The 15,568-nt window shown below is 51.3% G+C and overlaps 1 protein-coding gene across 8 annotated transcripts in view; it reads left to right on the forward strand.

Annotated features, from left to right (window-relative positions):
* Window positions 1-15,568, forward strand: part of EPHB2 (EPH receptor B2) — a 254,352-nt gene that overhangs the window by 191,129 nt on the left and 47,655 nt on the right. Inside the window, exon 6 of one of the 8 annotated variants that reach the window (XM_039508885.1) lies at window positions 8,264-8,657. The exons of 5 other annotated variants lie outside the window; for them this stretch is intronic. In XM_039508885.1, coding sequence (XP_039364819.1) covers window positions 8,264-8,313 — 50 coding nt within the window. In that variant the 3' untranslated portion in view covers window positions 8,314-8,657. 2 more of the 8 variants (XM_039508884.1, XM_039508886.1) reach the window with 2 other exon arrangements.

Below are 15,568 nucleotides of genomic sequence, written 5' to 3' on the forward strand. Positions count from 1 at the left end.
CCGGAGCCTGGGCCTGCCCAGCTCCGGCCTACCTGCCACAGCTCTGTCATTGGGAAAACCACTTTCCATACACTGACAATGGTCTGGGGCTGACACAGGGTGGCAGACGGCACTAGCCTCGCTTTGCCGGCTTGGCAGGGCCTGTCCCTCTCCTCATCCCCACGAGGGAGCAGTGGCACTGTTCTGCCCGCAGAGCCTGTCGCCATGGCCCACACAGCAACCCTGGCTCCAGCACACCAGGAGCCTGCCATTTTGGAGGCCATCCTGAGAGCCTCAAGTCCCAGGCCACAAGCCAGAAGTCTGGCATGGCTGAGGAAGGGGCTAGCTGGGGGTCAATGACCCAGTCATGGCCAACTCTTCACCTTGAAAGAAATCCACGAGGATTTAAAAAATGAAGGGCCTCCTTCTCCCCTCCATTGCCCCACTGTAGGTGGGAATGGCAGAAACATCCCTCAGCTTCATACAGTGGCTACTGGTGCTGGGGAAATTAGTTACAAAGGCCACTTGTCCAGTGTGTCAGAGCTACACAGGCCCAGTGTCTGACTCTAGGCCCTTGAGTTTGGAAGCTAGCGCCTTCTTCCTCCGCAAAATGGCTCTGGGAAATGCCTCTGCACGGTCCCTACCTGAGCCAACAACATCTCCCACCCACGTTCCTGGCTGGGCAGCGCAGTGCAGTGGGACGGGCTCCCTGGCTCCTCTCAAAGCTGCAGGCCATATGCAGTTCTGCCATGACCTAGGGTGATGTGCTAAGCTCTGCCAACCCACACAGGTCAGGGAAGGAGCTGGATGCAGGACAAAGGAAACTCAAGGATTGGAAGAGGAGTCAGGAGCAGTTTGTGAAGGTGTTGCAAAGTGGGGTGAACATAGGGAGCATCTCCTGTAACCTTCTCCAGGAAGAAACAGGCCAGGGGTGAACTGCGGCTGGGCCTACCCCTGCGAGTGCATCCCCTGTGGCTAGGGCCAGTTGAGCCATAGGTGAGGTTCTCCCCAGACATGATGGCAGCTCCATAAACAGAGGGAGCTCTCCATGGGGCACATGAGGCTAGGTCAAAATGGCCCGAAACAAATGCAAAATGCACAGACCTTCCTTCCGTGTTGGAGAAGGAGTTGGAATGGTTTGTCCCAGGCCCTGCGCTAACAGCAGGACCCGCTTTGCTCCAGCCGCATGGCACTGGAGCAGGCGCACCCAGGTTCGGGTTGTGGGGGAGGAGCAATGCCAAACCTACCCCAGGATAGTCCATTGACAAGCTCGCTGTGCTGCCCATCCTGCGTCTCTGCCTGGTGCCACCAGCAGAATCCCCCCTGCTCCATTGGCAGGCAGCGGCGAGGTTTGTAAACTCAGTTAAACAAAGAGACAGGAGACGGCCAAAAGCTTCCATCTGCCTGAGCCAAATTACTGGCCTTGCTTCATTAGGAGCTGCTTTAAAGCTGTAATCCAACCCCAGTGGGGCTTTCGTTCATTCAAGCGGGGCCGGGGCCAGAGCCAGGGCCCGGCTTTGGACTCAGCTGCTGTGGGTTTTTTTAAGCTCATACAGCATTTGCAGTTGCAAATGCAAGAGGCCAGAGAGCTGGGCCTGCTGGGAAATTTTCCAGACGCTCTGTGCACACAAACAATGCGAGTGTGAGCTGGAGGGGGCTACCTTGCCAGCCACAGGCCAGCAGCCTGTGAAATGGAATCCAGCAAGCTGTAAAATGCCAATCCTTTATGGCTGCAGACAGTGAATTCCCTGGCCCAAGGCTGCGCTGCATTACAGGAAAGAGTCGCTTGTTAAACTAGCCCCAGTGCCATCAGCTCTGCACCTTGTCATTGCTTCCTCCACTTCCACTTGGAGGCAATTGATTTCCAAAGCGTGTGCCCCCGGCTTTGCCATCATGGGGGGAGGGGACAGTGGCACTGAACTGGGCAGGAAGTTGAGCACTGCCCAGTGTTCGGTGGGTACTGGCCCTGTGGCTAAATGCCCAGGCTGCCTTCTGGAGAATCCCAGAATGGGGGCTGGGGTGCATGTTCCCTCCACAGGGCACCAAGGGAAGCTATAAAGGCCACACGTGACGCCCAGACCTCACCAGGCGCACCGGGGAGGGGGGGTGAAATATTTCACAAGGGGAAGGCCCTGCCCTTCCCTGACTCTGCTTCCCCCTTTAGTTCTGTAGGGCCATGGCCCTCACCTTGTTTCCGCTTGCAGCCTCCAGCAGAGCTTGGCCCCTCTGCACCAGCTGCATGGTCTCTGCTGGCACCTGGTCAGAGCGCAGTGCCCTCCGTGTGGGATTCCACCATCAGCCTAACGGCGCCAGCTGCACAGCCCTGGGGGACCCGGTGTCACACACAGGCTGCTTCAGAGCAGAGAGGAGACAAGGCCGCACCAAAAGGGAGAAAAGCAGCAGATGCCACTGCGGATTATCCCAGGCGAATGACACAGGCAGCGTTAGCTTGAGGAGCATTGTCCATGCCCCAGCTCCGGGGCTGTGACCTGCTACCGAATGGTGGCGCGTACGCCAACGTTAGGGACACACAAGGTGCTGGCAGTTAGAGGGGAGAGGAGCAAAGGGAGATTCCGGGGTCTGGGAGGCATCCTGCTCCCCGTAGGCAGTGGAGGGGTGGCAGGGGGCAAGCAATGGAGGACGTTTGCCAATAACAGCCAATTGGTTTGGCTACGGAAACCCAGGAGGACCGTGGGAAGCTGGCTGTGGCTTTGAGCCCAGTGGGGGCAGTGAGTGTGAGGCAGGGGGCTGAGGAGGGATGACTTGAAGGCAGACCCGGAGACAAACATAACCCGCCATCCCTGTCCAGCAGTGCAGCCCAGCCCAGTCCTTGTGGCTGCATCGGGAAGGGCCCTGGTAGGTAGAGACCGCAGGCTGCCAGGAAGGAAGCTACAGGGCTTGGGGCAAGGTATTAGAACGATAGCGGCGGTGACGATGAACCGTCCCTGCTCTGCAGCCAGTCCTGTCTCCTAAGGAAAGGGGGATGCTCCGTCCATTTCAAGGGGAGCTAGTTGTGAACAAATCGAGGCAGCCCAGCCCTGCTGTGAGCCTAGCAGGAGGTGGAGGCCCGGGATGTCAGAAAGACAGAGAACACGGCTGGCGTTTGTTGTGAAGGCTCCTTGTCAGACCTCATGCTCCAGGCGTGGGCTAGTTGCCTATAGGAGTCAGACAGGACCATAGGCGCTGACTTACTCAGATCCCGGGGGCACTCGACTCCTGTTCCACCCCAGGCCCTGCCCCCACTCCACCCCTTCCTCCAAGCCCCCACCCCTGCCTCACCTCTTCCCACCACTCCCCCCAACTTTTCCTGCCCCTGCTCCTCCCCCCAGCGCCTCCTGCACGCTGCTGAAAGCTGATCACGGCAGGCGGGAGGCACTGGGAAGGGAGGGGTGAGGAGCTGGTCCATGGGGCTGCTGGTGGGTGCTGAGCACCCACTTTTTTTTTTTTCATGGGTGCTCCAGCCCCAGAGCACCCACGGAGTCAGCACCTATGCACAGGACTATTCCACCCATGGGCAGTCTTGCATGCTTGGACAGGTGCCTTATGGGGTTCTTTCCATTCTTTTCATTGGGTGTTGGGCACTGCCAGAGTCTGAATTCCAGCCTTGATGGCACCAGCTTCTTTGAGCCCATGGGCTGGGAAGCCCCCAGCTGCCGTGTGGTGAACCTAGGTGCCTTCCTCTTTGCTGCAGAATGGTGAGGCTCAGTTTCTGATTGCCCCAAACAGTTAGAAGAAAGGGATCCTCTGGTCGTTCAGGGTTTGAATCCCAAAATGACCATGTAGGAGCTTCCCAGGAGCACTGTCCTTTTTGGATGCAAATTGTGATCTTGTTACTCATGTAAGTAGTTCCTTCCGCTTCACTGGGGCTACTTGAGTGAGTAGAGGAGTCACAGTTTTGCCCTTTATGAGTGACAGTGAGAGCAGGCAGGGGGGTGCAGTGCATGTTGAACAGACTGGCTGCAATCTCCAGGCCCCAGAGGTGGGTTGTCAATTCCTGCCCTGGCAGTTCAGATCCCCTGGCACAGCTGGCAGGGAGAAGTGGCCACTTTTGGCTTCTCTCCCACTGCATTCTTCATTGTGCCTGCCCACCACCACCTTATCCCTTGGCCGCTGGACCAGCCAGTGCCTGCATCTCCCTGGTATGTTCTTTGCTTGCTGCTTCGTCTCCAGCCCGAGGTCATGCCGTTAATCCTGACCCCAAGAGCACAGCCGTCTCTGCATGCTGGTAATTGAAAATGTCAGAATTCCCTGCTGACCAGCTCATAATAAAAGAGGTTCCCAGTCTGGTAAGCTGACACTCCAGGGACTGCGATCTGTCAGAGGGGTTGGAAAGCGCCCAGCTGTTCACCCCTTCATTTCCTTGCTTAATTTCAAAGAGCTCTGGAGGAGAGGACGGGGCCTGGCTTTGCTCTTTCGGTCATGACCATTTTCCAGAGCAAATGTTGCCTCTGTCTGACACGACATGAGTTGCTGGGATTAAAGTGATTGGAGATGGGGGTTATGCTGCCTGTAACATGACCTTCCCAGCTAAGCCAGAAGGGGGAAGGAGGGCCTTTGATACGGGGCCTAGATGGAGCCAACCTACTGACAAGCAAGGAGTGAAAGGTTCACCCTGCAGTCGTGGCAGCTGGGGGAGGTGGAGAACCAGTGGTAACATGGATGGATTGGAACTGGCATGGTTGCCAATGGAGATACAGCTCATGAAAGAGAAATCGGAGAAGGACTGTGGTTTACTCCGTCGCTGGCACGCGGGCCGAAGTCTAAGGCAATGGGTAAAGTCAGTGAGCCGCCATGCAGCAGCCAGGAGACAATGAAGAGGACTCCCAGGCTGGGGTGTCTCAGGCTCTGGTTAGTTCTGTGCTGCGCCCCAGAATCTCCAGTGCTACCCTCATGTCTCTTCCCCCGGCCGTTTCCTTGTTGTCCCTGGACCCACAAAGGTAATTGTGGATCTTTGCATCTTCCCCTAAGTGCCATGCCTATGGCAGCTCTGAATGGCCAGGGAGATGTTCCTGCAGCTGGGGCTCCTGCAGGTCAGAGCCCAGCCCTCTGGGAGTCTGACTTAGTCATGACAAAGTAAGGCAGGTCCCTGACAGAGGGGACGGTCCTGGAGACAAGCAGCTCTCTGTTACTGAAGTGTGTTGCGGCCAAGGCAGTGTGAAGCCAGTGGAGAATGGGTCATGTCACAGGGTGACAGGCTCTGTATTCATCTGTCCGCGGGTGGGAGCACAAATACGTAGCCCCAGACATGATATCAGGCAGTCTCATTCTCCGCTGTCAGGTGGATGGTAATGTGTTTGCTCCCCTTTGTCCGGCTCTGTGCAAAAAGCCCTTAGCACTAACACAGACCACCAGTCGGGGAGCATGTTTCCCTGCAGGCAGGTGGCCTCTGGGTCTGTTTTCGGGGGGCTAAGTAGGCAGCAGTCCCCGGGTGGAGAGACAGCTCCCACGGGAATTCCTGCTCTCTACGTGATTGGAGGCAGGCTGCAGGACACACACCCGCACTTAGCTTGAGGACTCTGGCCTGCTGCTGCTGGAAAAACCCTGTCCTGCTGCCGGTAGAGTCAGGGGACAGGTTGGGACGGGGATCACCTATGGACAGTGCAGCCACAGATAACCTCCCCTCCTGTCCCAGCCAAGCAAAGACTCTGCATATCCTGCTATTTTATGGGAGGCCCAGAGCCTGCCAATGGGCCTCTTTTGTCTGCTTTGCCTGATGCAATTCTTCCTAGTCTGATGACTCCCTGCTGATTTTTGTCAGTTTTATCATAATGAATTGCCTTAAGCATCACACAGCAGCTTCCCCAATTACCCTCATTTCCAGTACAGCCGAAATCTCTCGGCCCCAGATCACATCACAGTGTGGTGCATCTGGTGGATATTGCAGAACTTCAGGGAGGCGGCTGAGGCTGGGGCCAGGAGGAGTTGGGTTTGATCCTAGAGAAGCGGACGGTGGGAATCTGACAGAAAGCAGGTGGAGGGGAGGCAGGGACTGTCTTTGTATTGTCTTTGTATTCGGGGTTTCCACAGGGTTCTGGTCAATGACTAGGGCTCCAAGGTGCTACAGTAACACCAATTAATCAAGCGCTGTTCTCTTCCAAATGGAGACTAAAAGTGGCTCTGGGGGGCTCTTCGTTTATAGGCTCTTAATAATTTCCAGATCAAATGGGCTCAGCTTACAAGTCAAAAGATGCTTTTCCAGACTCAGCCAGAGGTCTGTGGGCCAAGCTCATGCATCATCACTAGTGAGAAAGACCATGCAGAGCAAACTGTGCTGTCCCTGACATCTGCAGCTTTGTAGTGGGTTCACACAGTTTGAACATGCGGCCCCAGAGCAATAGTGTTCCTAAAGGGCTGATCCTTGGATAAACAAGCCAGGGGAATCGGAAGTAGAAGGGAGGCGGTGTTACCTCTGTAGACAGCACTGCAGAGCCCATTCCTGGGTGCTGTGTCCCGTCCCGGTGCCCACACTTTAAATCAAAAGCTGAATGATTGGAAAGGGCTCAGAAAAGAGCTACGGGAATGATTCGAGTTCTGGAAATCTGCCTTATAGTGGGAGACTCGTGGAGCTCAATCTAGTTAGCTAACTGGAGAACTGGTGAAGAGACAGTTTAATCTGCGGGAAAGTTTTCTGAGTCTAGACTCCTCTCTCTCATCTAGCAGACAAAGGCAGAACGAGATCCAGTGGCTGAAAGCTGAAGTCAGTACAGTTAACACTAGAAATAACAGGCCTACATTTTAACAGGGAAGATAATACTTAACTACTGGAATAACTTCCCAAGGAGCGAGTGGCTTCTCCCTCACTGGGAGGCTTTAAATCAAGACCAAGTGCGTTTCTAAAAGATACGCACTAGCTCAGCCACAAGTGTTTGGGTGAGATGCAGGAGTCACTGACCTGTGTTGTTCAGGAGATCAGACTACAGGGTTATAATGGTTCTTTCTGGCCTTCCTATGAAACCTAAGTACTCCCTCTTTCCCCTCTGTACTGCGACTCGGTGTTTCCTTGAGGATGTTGTTGTATTTTGCATTGACCTGCCTCATTTAAAAGTCACGACACGCTTTCTCCTTTTTTTAGCTTAATTTTTTTAAATTATCTTTAACAGGCAAACTGAAAATATACAACAATTAGGGAGGGAAGCCAAAAACACGCTATAGCCAGCGTGGTGACATCATAACAATACTGCTTTGCACATGCCTCAGTTAAGCCAAATATTCGATTATAGGAACAAAACCTCTGGAAGGACAAAGGAGGGAACGTTTGGTTGCCTGCTGTGTGTGTTTCATCTGACAGAACTTTTTAGCATATGCGCAACGTGCCTTAGGGGGCACCTGACCAGGATACAAGTGCTGGATAGCACCTGTAATCGGTCTACCATGAATCACATGCGTTTTCTAGTGGACCGGAGTCAGTTCAGAGTGTGTATATTGCTGCTATGAAAAAATGGCCCCTTCTTACGCCACAGATTTTCTGCCTGCATCTCTATTCAGAGTCAGAGCTGTCTGGTGCTGCAGAGCTGATACAGGCACAGGAGAGGGGGATGGAAAGGGCAACAAAAATGATTAGGGGGCTGGAGCACATGACTTATGAGGAGAGGCTGAGGGAACTGGGATTGTTTAGTCTGCAGAAGAGAAGAATGACGGGATTTGATAGCTGCTTTCAGCTACCTGAAGGGAGGGTTCAAAGAGGATGGATCTAGATTGTTCTCAGTGGTGGCAGATGACAGAACAAGGAGTAATGGTCTCAAGTTGCAGTGGGGGAGGTTTAGGTTGGCTATTAGGAAAAACTTTTTCACTAGGAGGGTGGTGAAGCACTGGAATGGGTTACCTAGGGAGGTGGTGGAATCTCCTTCCTTAGAGGTTTTTAAGGTCAGGCTTGACAAAGCCCTGGCTGGGATGATTTAGTTGGGGATTGGTCCTGCTTTGAGCAGGGGGTTGGACTAGATACCTCCTGAGATCCCTTCCAACCCTGATATTTTACGTTTCTATGATTCTGTTCTAGCTTTGTCAACAGCAGAACCATTCATTCAGTTCCAGCTGCTGGGCCAAATCCTGCCCTCAGTTATATCTGTCCCGCCTCCCGGAGCTGTAACTGCGGGCAGCCTGTGAAGGCAGTGGGGCTTCCGAGATGTAACTGAGGGTAGACTTTGGCCTACGGGATCAGCATTACTGGTCATGAAGCAAAAACCAGAAGGGATCTAGTTTTTTCAAAGGTGAGAAGGAAGGTTTCCCTCCCACTGTGGAAAGGAGGTTGTGTGTTTCTGTAATCCCTGCTGCCCACCATCCCTAGGGTCACCAGGAGGATCAGTTTGTCTCTCCCTGTGTGTTCAGATGGGCTGAGAGACGCACCGAAAGTTACAGCAGTGGTTGGGGCTGGGATGTCCCAGTTGTGCCCCAGAACTGTCAGAAGACACTGCCCCCTTTCTCAGATTCCACATCCTCGTGCTGAATAATTGCATCAAACACACGTAATGAACAAGGAGCAGCCAAGCAAGCCATCCATTAAGGAAATAAAGAAGGAATGTTCAGTTCTGGAGCAGAGTGTGCACCTTGGAATTACAGTGTTGTTTATTTTGTCATGAGAAAAAAGTGTCATTTTTCCTGCAGCAAAATGGCACATCCCACAGGGCCACATTCCATTTTACAAACATATCTGAACAGCTGGCATCAGCTAGACAATGCTTTGGAAGGTGGCAGAAATATCCCAGTGTAGAGCAGAATGAAAGAACAAAGAATTTCCGCTCACTTTTTAGTTTGTTGGAGTTTTACTCTGAAACATTCCAAGACCCAAGGGAGAGAACCTGTGTAAAATGTGTTCACAAGTAAGGAACTTCAGTAAATTCAACTTAAATATTCGAGACCTTCTACTAGCGGAAACTTTTTCTCTGCTGAATTCATTGTGTAAATCCTCTGGTTCTCTGCATCTGTGTTTGTCACTCAGCAGTGCCCACCCTAGCCCAGTGTGGACTAACGCACAAAGCCCATACCTGCCATATGCCCCAGAGCCGGAAGATGTTCAGCACTAGCTTTCCCAGACCAAGTGGATGTTATCTGCGTTCTTGCAGCTGAACTCAGGTTTTAGAATCAAAGACGTCTGACCTTGAGAGGTCATCTAGTCCAGTCCCCTGCACTCATGGCAGGACTAAGTATTATCTAGACCATCCCTTACAGGTATCTGTCCAACCTGGTCTTAAAAATCTCCAATGATGGAGATTCCACAATTTCCCTAGACAATTTATTCCAGTGTTTAACTAACCTGACAATTAGGAAGTTTTTTCCTAACGTACAAACCTAAATGGCCCTTGCTGCAATTTAAGCCCATTGCTTCTTGCGCTAGCCTCAGTGGTTAAAGAGAACAATTTTTCTCCCTCCTTGTAACACCTTTTATGTACTTGAAAACTGTTATCATGTCCCTTCTCAGTTAGGGGGGAGGGATAGCTCAGTGGTTTGAGCATTAGTCTGCTAAACCCAGGGTTGTGAGTTCAATCCTTGAAGGGGCCATTTAGGGAACTGGCATTTAAAAAAAAAAAAAGTCTGGGAATTTGCCTTTCTTTGAGCAGCAGGTTGGACTAGATGATCTCCTGAGGTCCCTTCCAACCCTGGTATTCTATGATTCTTCTCTTCTCCAGACTAAACAAACACAGTTTTTGCAATCTTCCCTCATAGATCATGTTTTCTAGACCTTTAATCATTTTTGTTGTTCTTCTCTGGACTTTCTCCAGTTTGTCCACATCTTTCCTGAAATGTGGCGCCCAGAACTGGACGTGGTACTCCAGCTGAGGCCTAATCTGTGTGGAGTAGAGCGGAAGAATCACTTCTTGTGTCTTGCTTACAACAGTCCTGCTAATACATCCCAGAATGATGTTTGCTTTTCTTGCACCAGTGTTACACTTGTCATCTACTCTGACCCCCAGATCCCTTTCCGCAGTGCTCCTTCCTTGGCATTTCCCATTGTGCATGTGTGCAATGATTGTTCCTTCCTATGCGCAGTACTTTGCATTTGTCCTTATCGAATTTCATCCTATTTACTTCAGACCATTTTTTTCAGTTTGTCCAGATCATTTTGAATTTTAATCCTGTCCTCCAAAGCCCTTGCAACCCCTCCCAGCTTGGTATCATCCACAGACTTTACAAGTGTACTCTCTGTGCCATTAGCTAAATCACTGATGAAGATATTGAACAGAACCAGACCCAGAACTGATCCCTGCAAGATCCCACTCGTTAAGCCCTTCCAGCTTAACTGTGAACCACTGATAACTACTCTCTGGGAATGGTTTTCCACCGTAGAGTAGCTCCATCTAGGTTGTATTTCCCCAGTTTGTTTATGAGAAGCTCATGCGAGACAGTATCGGTATTTTATCTTGCTGTGTCTTATTTTCATTGCAGGAGGCCCTGCCCAGGCTGGGGCCCATTGTGCTAGGCTTGTGCACTGTATCCAGAAGCAACAATCTGTGTCCCAGAGAACTTTCCATCTAACTAGCCAATAGACAGCGAGATGGAGACGGGAAGGGATATTGTCTCCATTTTGCAGATGGGAAACTGAGGCCCAAAGTGATTATCTGTGACTTGCCCATGATCATGTGGGAAATCTGTGGCAGAGCTGAGAGCTGACATCAGGTCAGGAGCTGAGGGATTCTCTGGACCCCCCAATGTCGGAGGCTCTGAAGGGTTAAAAACTCACATGGCTTCACCGTACATTGCAGCTGGCTGATAAAATTACCGTCCTGCTTCGTGGAGTCACACAGCATCTGTGCACAAGATGCCCTGGTGTTTTGTAGAATTCTGTGGTTAGAAGCTTTTCCTGTGGCTAGACTCTGAAAAGCCACTCAGCTGAATGGCAAAGATGTGGCTAGGATCCTCTGAGCCGCTTTGGAAATCAGAACCCTTCCTTCTAGCAGAAAGATGTGATCTGATTCCCAGGCGATGGGGGTCATGCCTGGGAACAGAGCCGGAGGCCACACCAGTCCATGTGCTGCTGCCTCATCAGTGGGTGTTTGTGTGGAGACAAATGTTTGCAGCATTGTTCCATGCAGCTCTGTTCTCTCCAAGAACAAGTGTCCCCCCCTTGCAGTTCCTGTCAAGGGGGCAATGTTGGGGGTTCCCCTCCTGCCTGCAGGTCATGCCTGCGTCTGGCTCTCCTTCCAGGAGTGGATGGGAATGCTTCTTTCACAGCTACAGCAAGGTCACTCGTGTTACCCTCAAGTGCCTTTCCTGTGAGTTGAGCTGCTTCATGAGCTCCATCAAGGAAAACATCTTGAGGTGTTTTCCCCCACACTTGCCTGCATAGGATGAAACCCCACCTGTACAAAAAGGACCATGTGTTACAGTGTGAGTGGCATGTAAGTGGTGCTTTGGTCTTGTGCATAAAGGGATTTCCCCCATCCACAGCCCTGGCTGTCACAAGCCCCAGCACCTTTGCTGAAGCACTGTCAGACTTTCGTAGCATTTGCATTGTCATTTGGAAATGGTTCTGAAATGTGTGGCCTCCATATCAGCTTTGAGACCCTCCCTGGCGCTCTGTCCTGCGCTAGAATGTGACAGGTCACTGAGGACACAGCTCCCTCGGGCTTGGGTTTGTTAATCACGGAACGACTTACTCGGAGGTGGCTTCCGCTGATTTCTTTACTTACTACATCAACATGGTGGTCAAAAAGCAGGGGAGATACTAGCCATGAAGTCGTTTGTATGACCCTGGCGCCTGCTGGGTGGGGTTATCAAAAGTGCTCAGCCTTGGGGTAACTCTGTAAGCTTCCAGTGACGTCACTGGGAGCAGAGTGAGACCAGCGCTGAGCATCTGCTAGCCTGCCCCTGGTACTGTAGCAATGCAGGGTTCCATTAGGCCCATTAGCAGATGTAAATGCTCCCGTTGCTTTTCTAGCTGCGTTTATTCTGGGCCAAACTGTCTCCCCGTCACCGCTTCCTCTGCAGAGCATGTTGCATGAAAATCAAACGTTCTCCACATCTCAGGGTGAGTGAGGCTGCGAGATGGCACTCACAGGGCATGTTTCTTTTCCAGTCCCCTGGATTATTGCACATGGTGCAGAACACGCCACCAGCAGGCACACGGCACATTCCACTTTCATAAAGCAGAGACTGGCATGTGCCAGAGATATTGTACACGGTGTTCCTTCACTTACTGATCTGCAAGATTCAGTCACTGATGAGGGCTTACTTTGCAAAGGGCCTGAACACATAGGAGGCAGCATGCATTGGTGGTTCAGGGCCTGGCATGGGAACAAAAACTGCTCTGTCTGCCTTGCTCTCCTAGGTAATGACACAAGGAAGAAAGGAGAGCAGCAGAATACAGACCCTGGACTTCAGAAAAGCAGACTGACTCCCTCAGGGAACTGATGGGCAGGATCCCCTGGGAGAATAACATGAGGGGGAAAGGAGTCCAGGAGAGCTGCCTGTATTTTAAAGAATTCTTATTGAGGTTGCAGGAAAAAAACATCCCGATGTGTAGAAAGAACAGTAAATATGGCAGGCGACCAGCTTGGCTTAACAGTGAAATCCTTGCTGATCTTAAACACAAAAAAGAAGCTTACAAGAAGTGGAAGATTGGACAAATGACCAGGGAGGAGTATAAAACTATTGCTCAGGCATGCAGGAGTGAAATCAGGAAGGCCAAATCACACTTGGAGTTGCAGCTAGCAAGGGATGTTAAGAGTAACAAGAAGGGTTTCTTCAGGTATATTAGCAAAAAGAAGAAAGTCAAGGAAAGTGTGGGCCCCTTACTGAATGAGGGAGGCAACTTAGTGACAGAGTATGTGGAAAAAGCTAATGTACTCAATGATTTTTTTGCCTCTGTCTTAGACTCATAGACACATAGACTTTAAGGTCTCACGAACAAGGTCAGCTCCCAGACTGCTGCACTGGGCAGCACAGCATGGGGAGAAGGTGACCAGCCCTCTGTGGAGAAAGAAGTGGTTCGGGACTATTTAGAAAAACTGGACGAGCACAAGTCCATGGGGCCGAATGCGCTGCATCCGAGGGTGCTAAAGGAGTTGGCGGATGTGACTGCAGAGCCATTGGCCATTATCTTTGAAAACTCATGGTGATCGGGGAAGTCTCACTCCCAGATGACTGGAAAAAGGCTAATGTAGTGCCCATCTTTAAAAAGGGAAGAAGGAGGATCTGGGGATCCAGTCAGCCTCACCTCAGTCCCTGGAAAAATCATGGAGCAGGTCCTCAAGGAATCAATTCTGAAGCACTTAGAGGAGAGGAAAGTGGTCAGGAACAGTCAGCATGGATTCACCAAGGGCAAGTCATGCCTGACTAACCTAATTGCCTTCTATGAGGAGATAACCGGCTCTGTGGATGAGGGGAAAGCAGTGGATGTGTTATTCCTTGACTTTAGCAAAGCTTTTGATACAGTCTCCCACAGTATTCTTGCCAGCAAGTTAAATAAGTATGGGCTAGATGAATGGACTATAAGGTGGATAGAAAGCTGGCTAGATCATCTGGTCAATGGGTAGTGATCAACGGCTCCATGTCTAGTTGGCAACCGGTTTCAAGCGGAGTGCCCCAAGGATCGGTCCTGGGGCTGGTTTTGTTCAATATCTTCATTAATGATCTGGAGGATAGCGTGGACTGCACCCTCAGCAAGTTTGCAGATGACACTAAACTGGGAGGAGGAGTAGATATGCTGGAGGGTAGGGATAGGATACAGAGGGACCTAGACAAATTAGAGGATTGGGCCAAAAGAAACCTGGTGAGGTTCAACAAGGACAAGTGCAGAGTCCTGCACTTAGGACGGAAGAATCCCATGCACTGCTACAGACTAGGGACCGAGTGGCTGGGCAGCAGTTCTGCGGAAAAGGACCTAGGGGTTACAGTGGACGAGAAGCTGGATATGAGTCAACAGTGTGCCTTTGTTGCCAAGAAGGCTAACGGCATTTTGGGCTGTATAAGTAGGGGCATTTCCAGCAGATCGAGGGACGTGATCATTCCCCTCTCTTCGACATTGGTAAGGCCTCATCTGGAGTACTGTATCCAGTTTTGGGCCCCACACTACAAGAAGGATGTGGGAAAATTGGAAAGAGTCCAGTGGAGGGCAACAAAAATGATTGGGGGTCTGGAGCACATGACTTATGAGGAGAGGCTGAGGGAACTGGGATTGTTTAGTCTGCAGAAGAAAAGAATGAGGGGGGATTTGATAACTGCTTTCAACTACCTGAAAGGGGGTTCCAAAGAGGATGGATCTAGACTGTTCTCAGTGGTAGAAGATGACAGAACAAGGAGTAATGGTCTCAAGTTGCAGTGGGGGAGGTTTAGGTTGGATATTAGGAAAAACTTTTTCACTAGGAGGGTGGTGAAGCACTGGAATGGGTTACCTAGGGAGGTGGTGGAATCTCCTTCCTTAGAGGTTTTTAAGGTCAGGCTTGACAAAGCCCTGGCTGGGATGATTTAGTTGGGGTTGGTCCTGCTTTGAGCAGGGGATTGGACTAGATACCTCCTGAGGTCCCTTCCAATCCTGATATTCTATGATTCTATGATTCTGTGATCCTCTCTGTGAGGTCTCTCAGGTGAGTGTGCAGAGACAACTCCTCTTGGGAAAGGATTCATCCACTTCTGCCCACCAAGCCGGAAGCATAACTGGGGGATTGTTCTTGTTTTCTGGGTGGGGGGCTTGTGCCCATTCTCCTAAGCTCCCATCTGCTCCCATTGCTCTCAGCCTGAGAGAGCCCTGGCACCGACCAGCTGGCTCCAGCGCATGCCCCATCCTCTTCCCCTGGCCCTGCCTCAGCGATCCGTGGCTTGGGCACACCCACTTCTCTCTGGCCTTTTTCTGCAGCAAGGGAAACCCAACGTGAATCTCACGCTTGTCACTGAGATTGTCGGTTTTCCTAAAATACACGACGGTGGTGAAAATAATCAGCCGTAGTAACAATGGAATAACAGCCAGGGTTAGAAACGTCCTCACTTCATTCAAATGAAATCACATTTCACTTTGCAACAGTCGGCCCTGGTCCTGCAAGAGGATTGCAGTCAGTGGGACTTCGTGTGGGGCACAGGCCCGGCAGGATTGGGGCTGACAGAGAGGGAGACTGCACCACGTGGATGGGGCAGCAGTGAGTGATGGTACGAAACCTAGAGTGGAGTAAGGGACCCGTGAGGAAAGAGGACTGGGAGGAGTGCAGAGAACCAGGCACATGAGCTGAAATAATAAGGGTGAGGAGCTCTGGTTTGCCATGACAAAAGACAGTAATCCAGTGATGGGCACCAGGGTTGGAGCAGAGGGAGAGAAGGTGACTTTAGCAGCTGTGATTTGGCTAGTGGATGAGAACTTGCTATCCCATGGGCAGTCTCCATTCCCTACCCTCATCGTGTTTCTGAGGGAGCACTGGCTGGCAGTGGCACCAGCATGGGGAGATCTCTGAGATAGCCATAGATCTCAGAGTGCTTTGCCAATGCTGGCTTGTGTCATTATCCTTGTTTCACAAATGGGGAAACTGAGGCACAGGGCAGGGCTGTGACACAGCAACTTACTGGTCTCCTGACTCCCATTCCTGGCCCCTAAGCACCAGTCTGTGCTGGAGACTAACCCATCATGAATGTTGCAAAATAGTAAATGAAGAAAATCAACTGAAAAGCC

The sequence above is a fragment of the Mauremys reevesii genome, linkage group 21 (assembly GCF_016161935.1).
Source record: "Mauremys reevesii isolate NIE-2019 linkage group 21, ASM1616193v1, whole genome shotgun sequence".
NCBI classification, from domain to species: domain Eukaryota; kingdom Metazoa; phylum Chordata; order Testudines; family Geoemydidae; genus Mauremys; species Mauremys reevesii.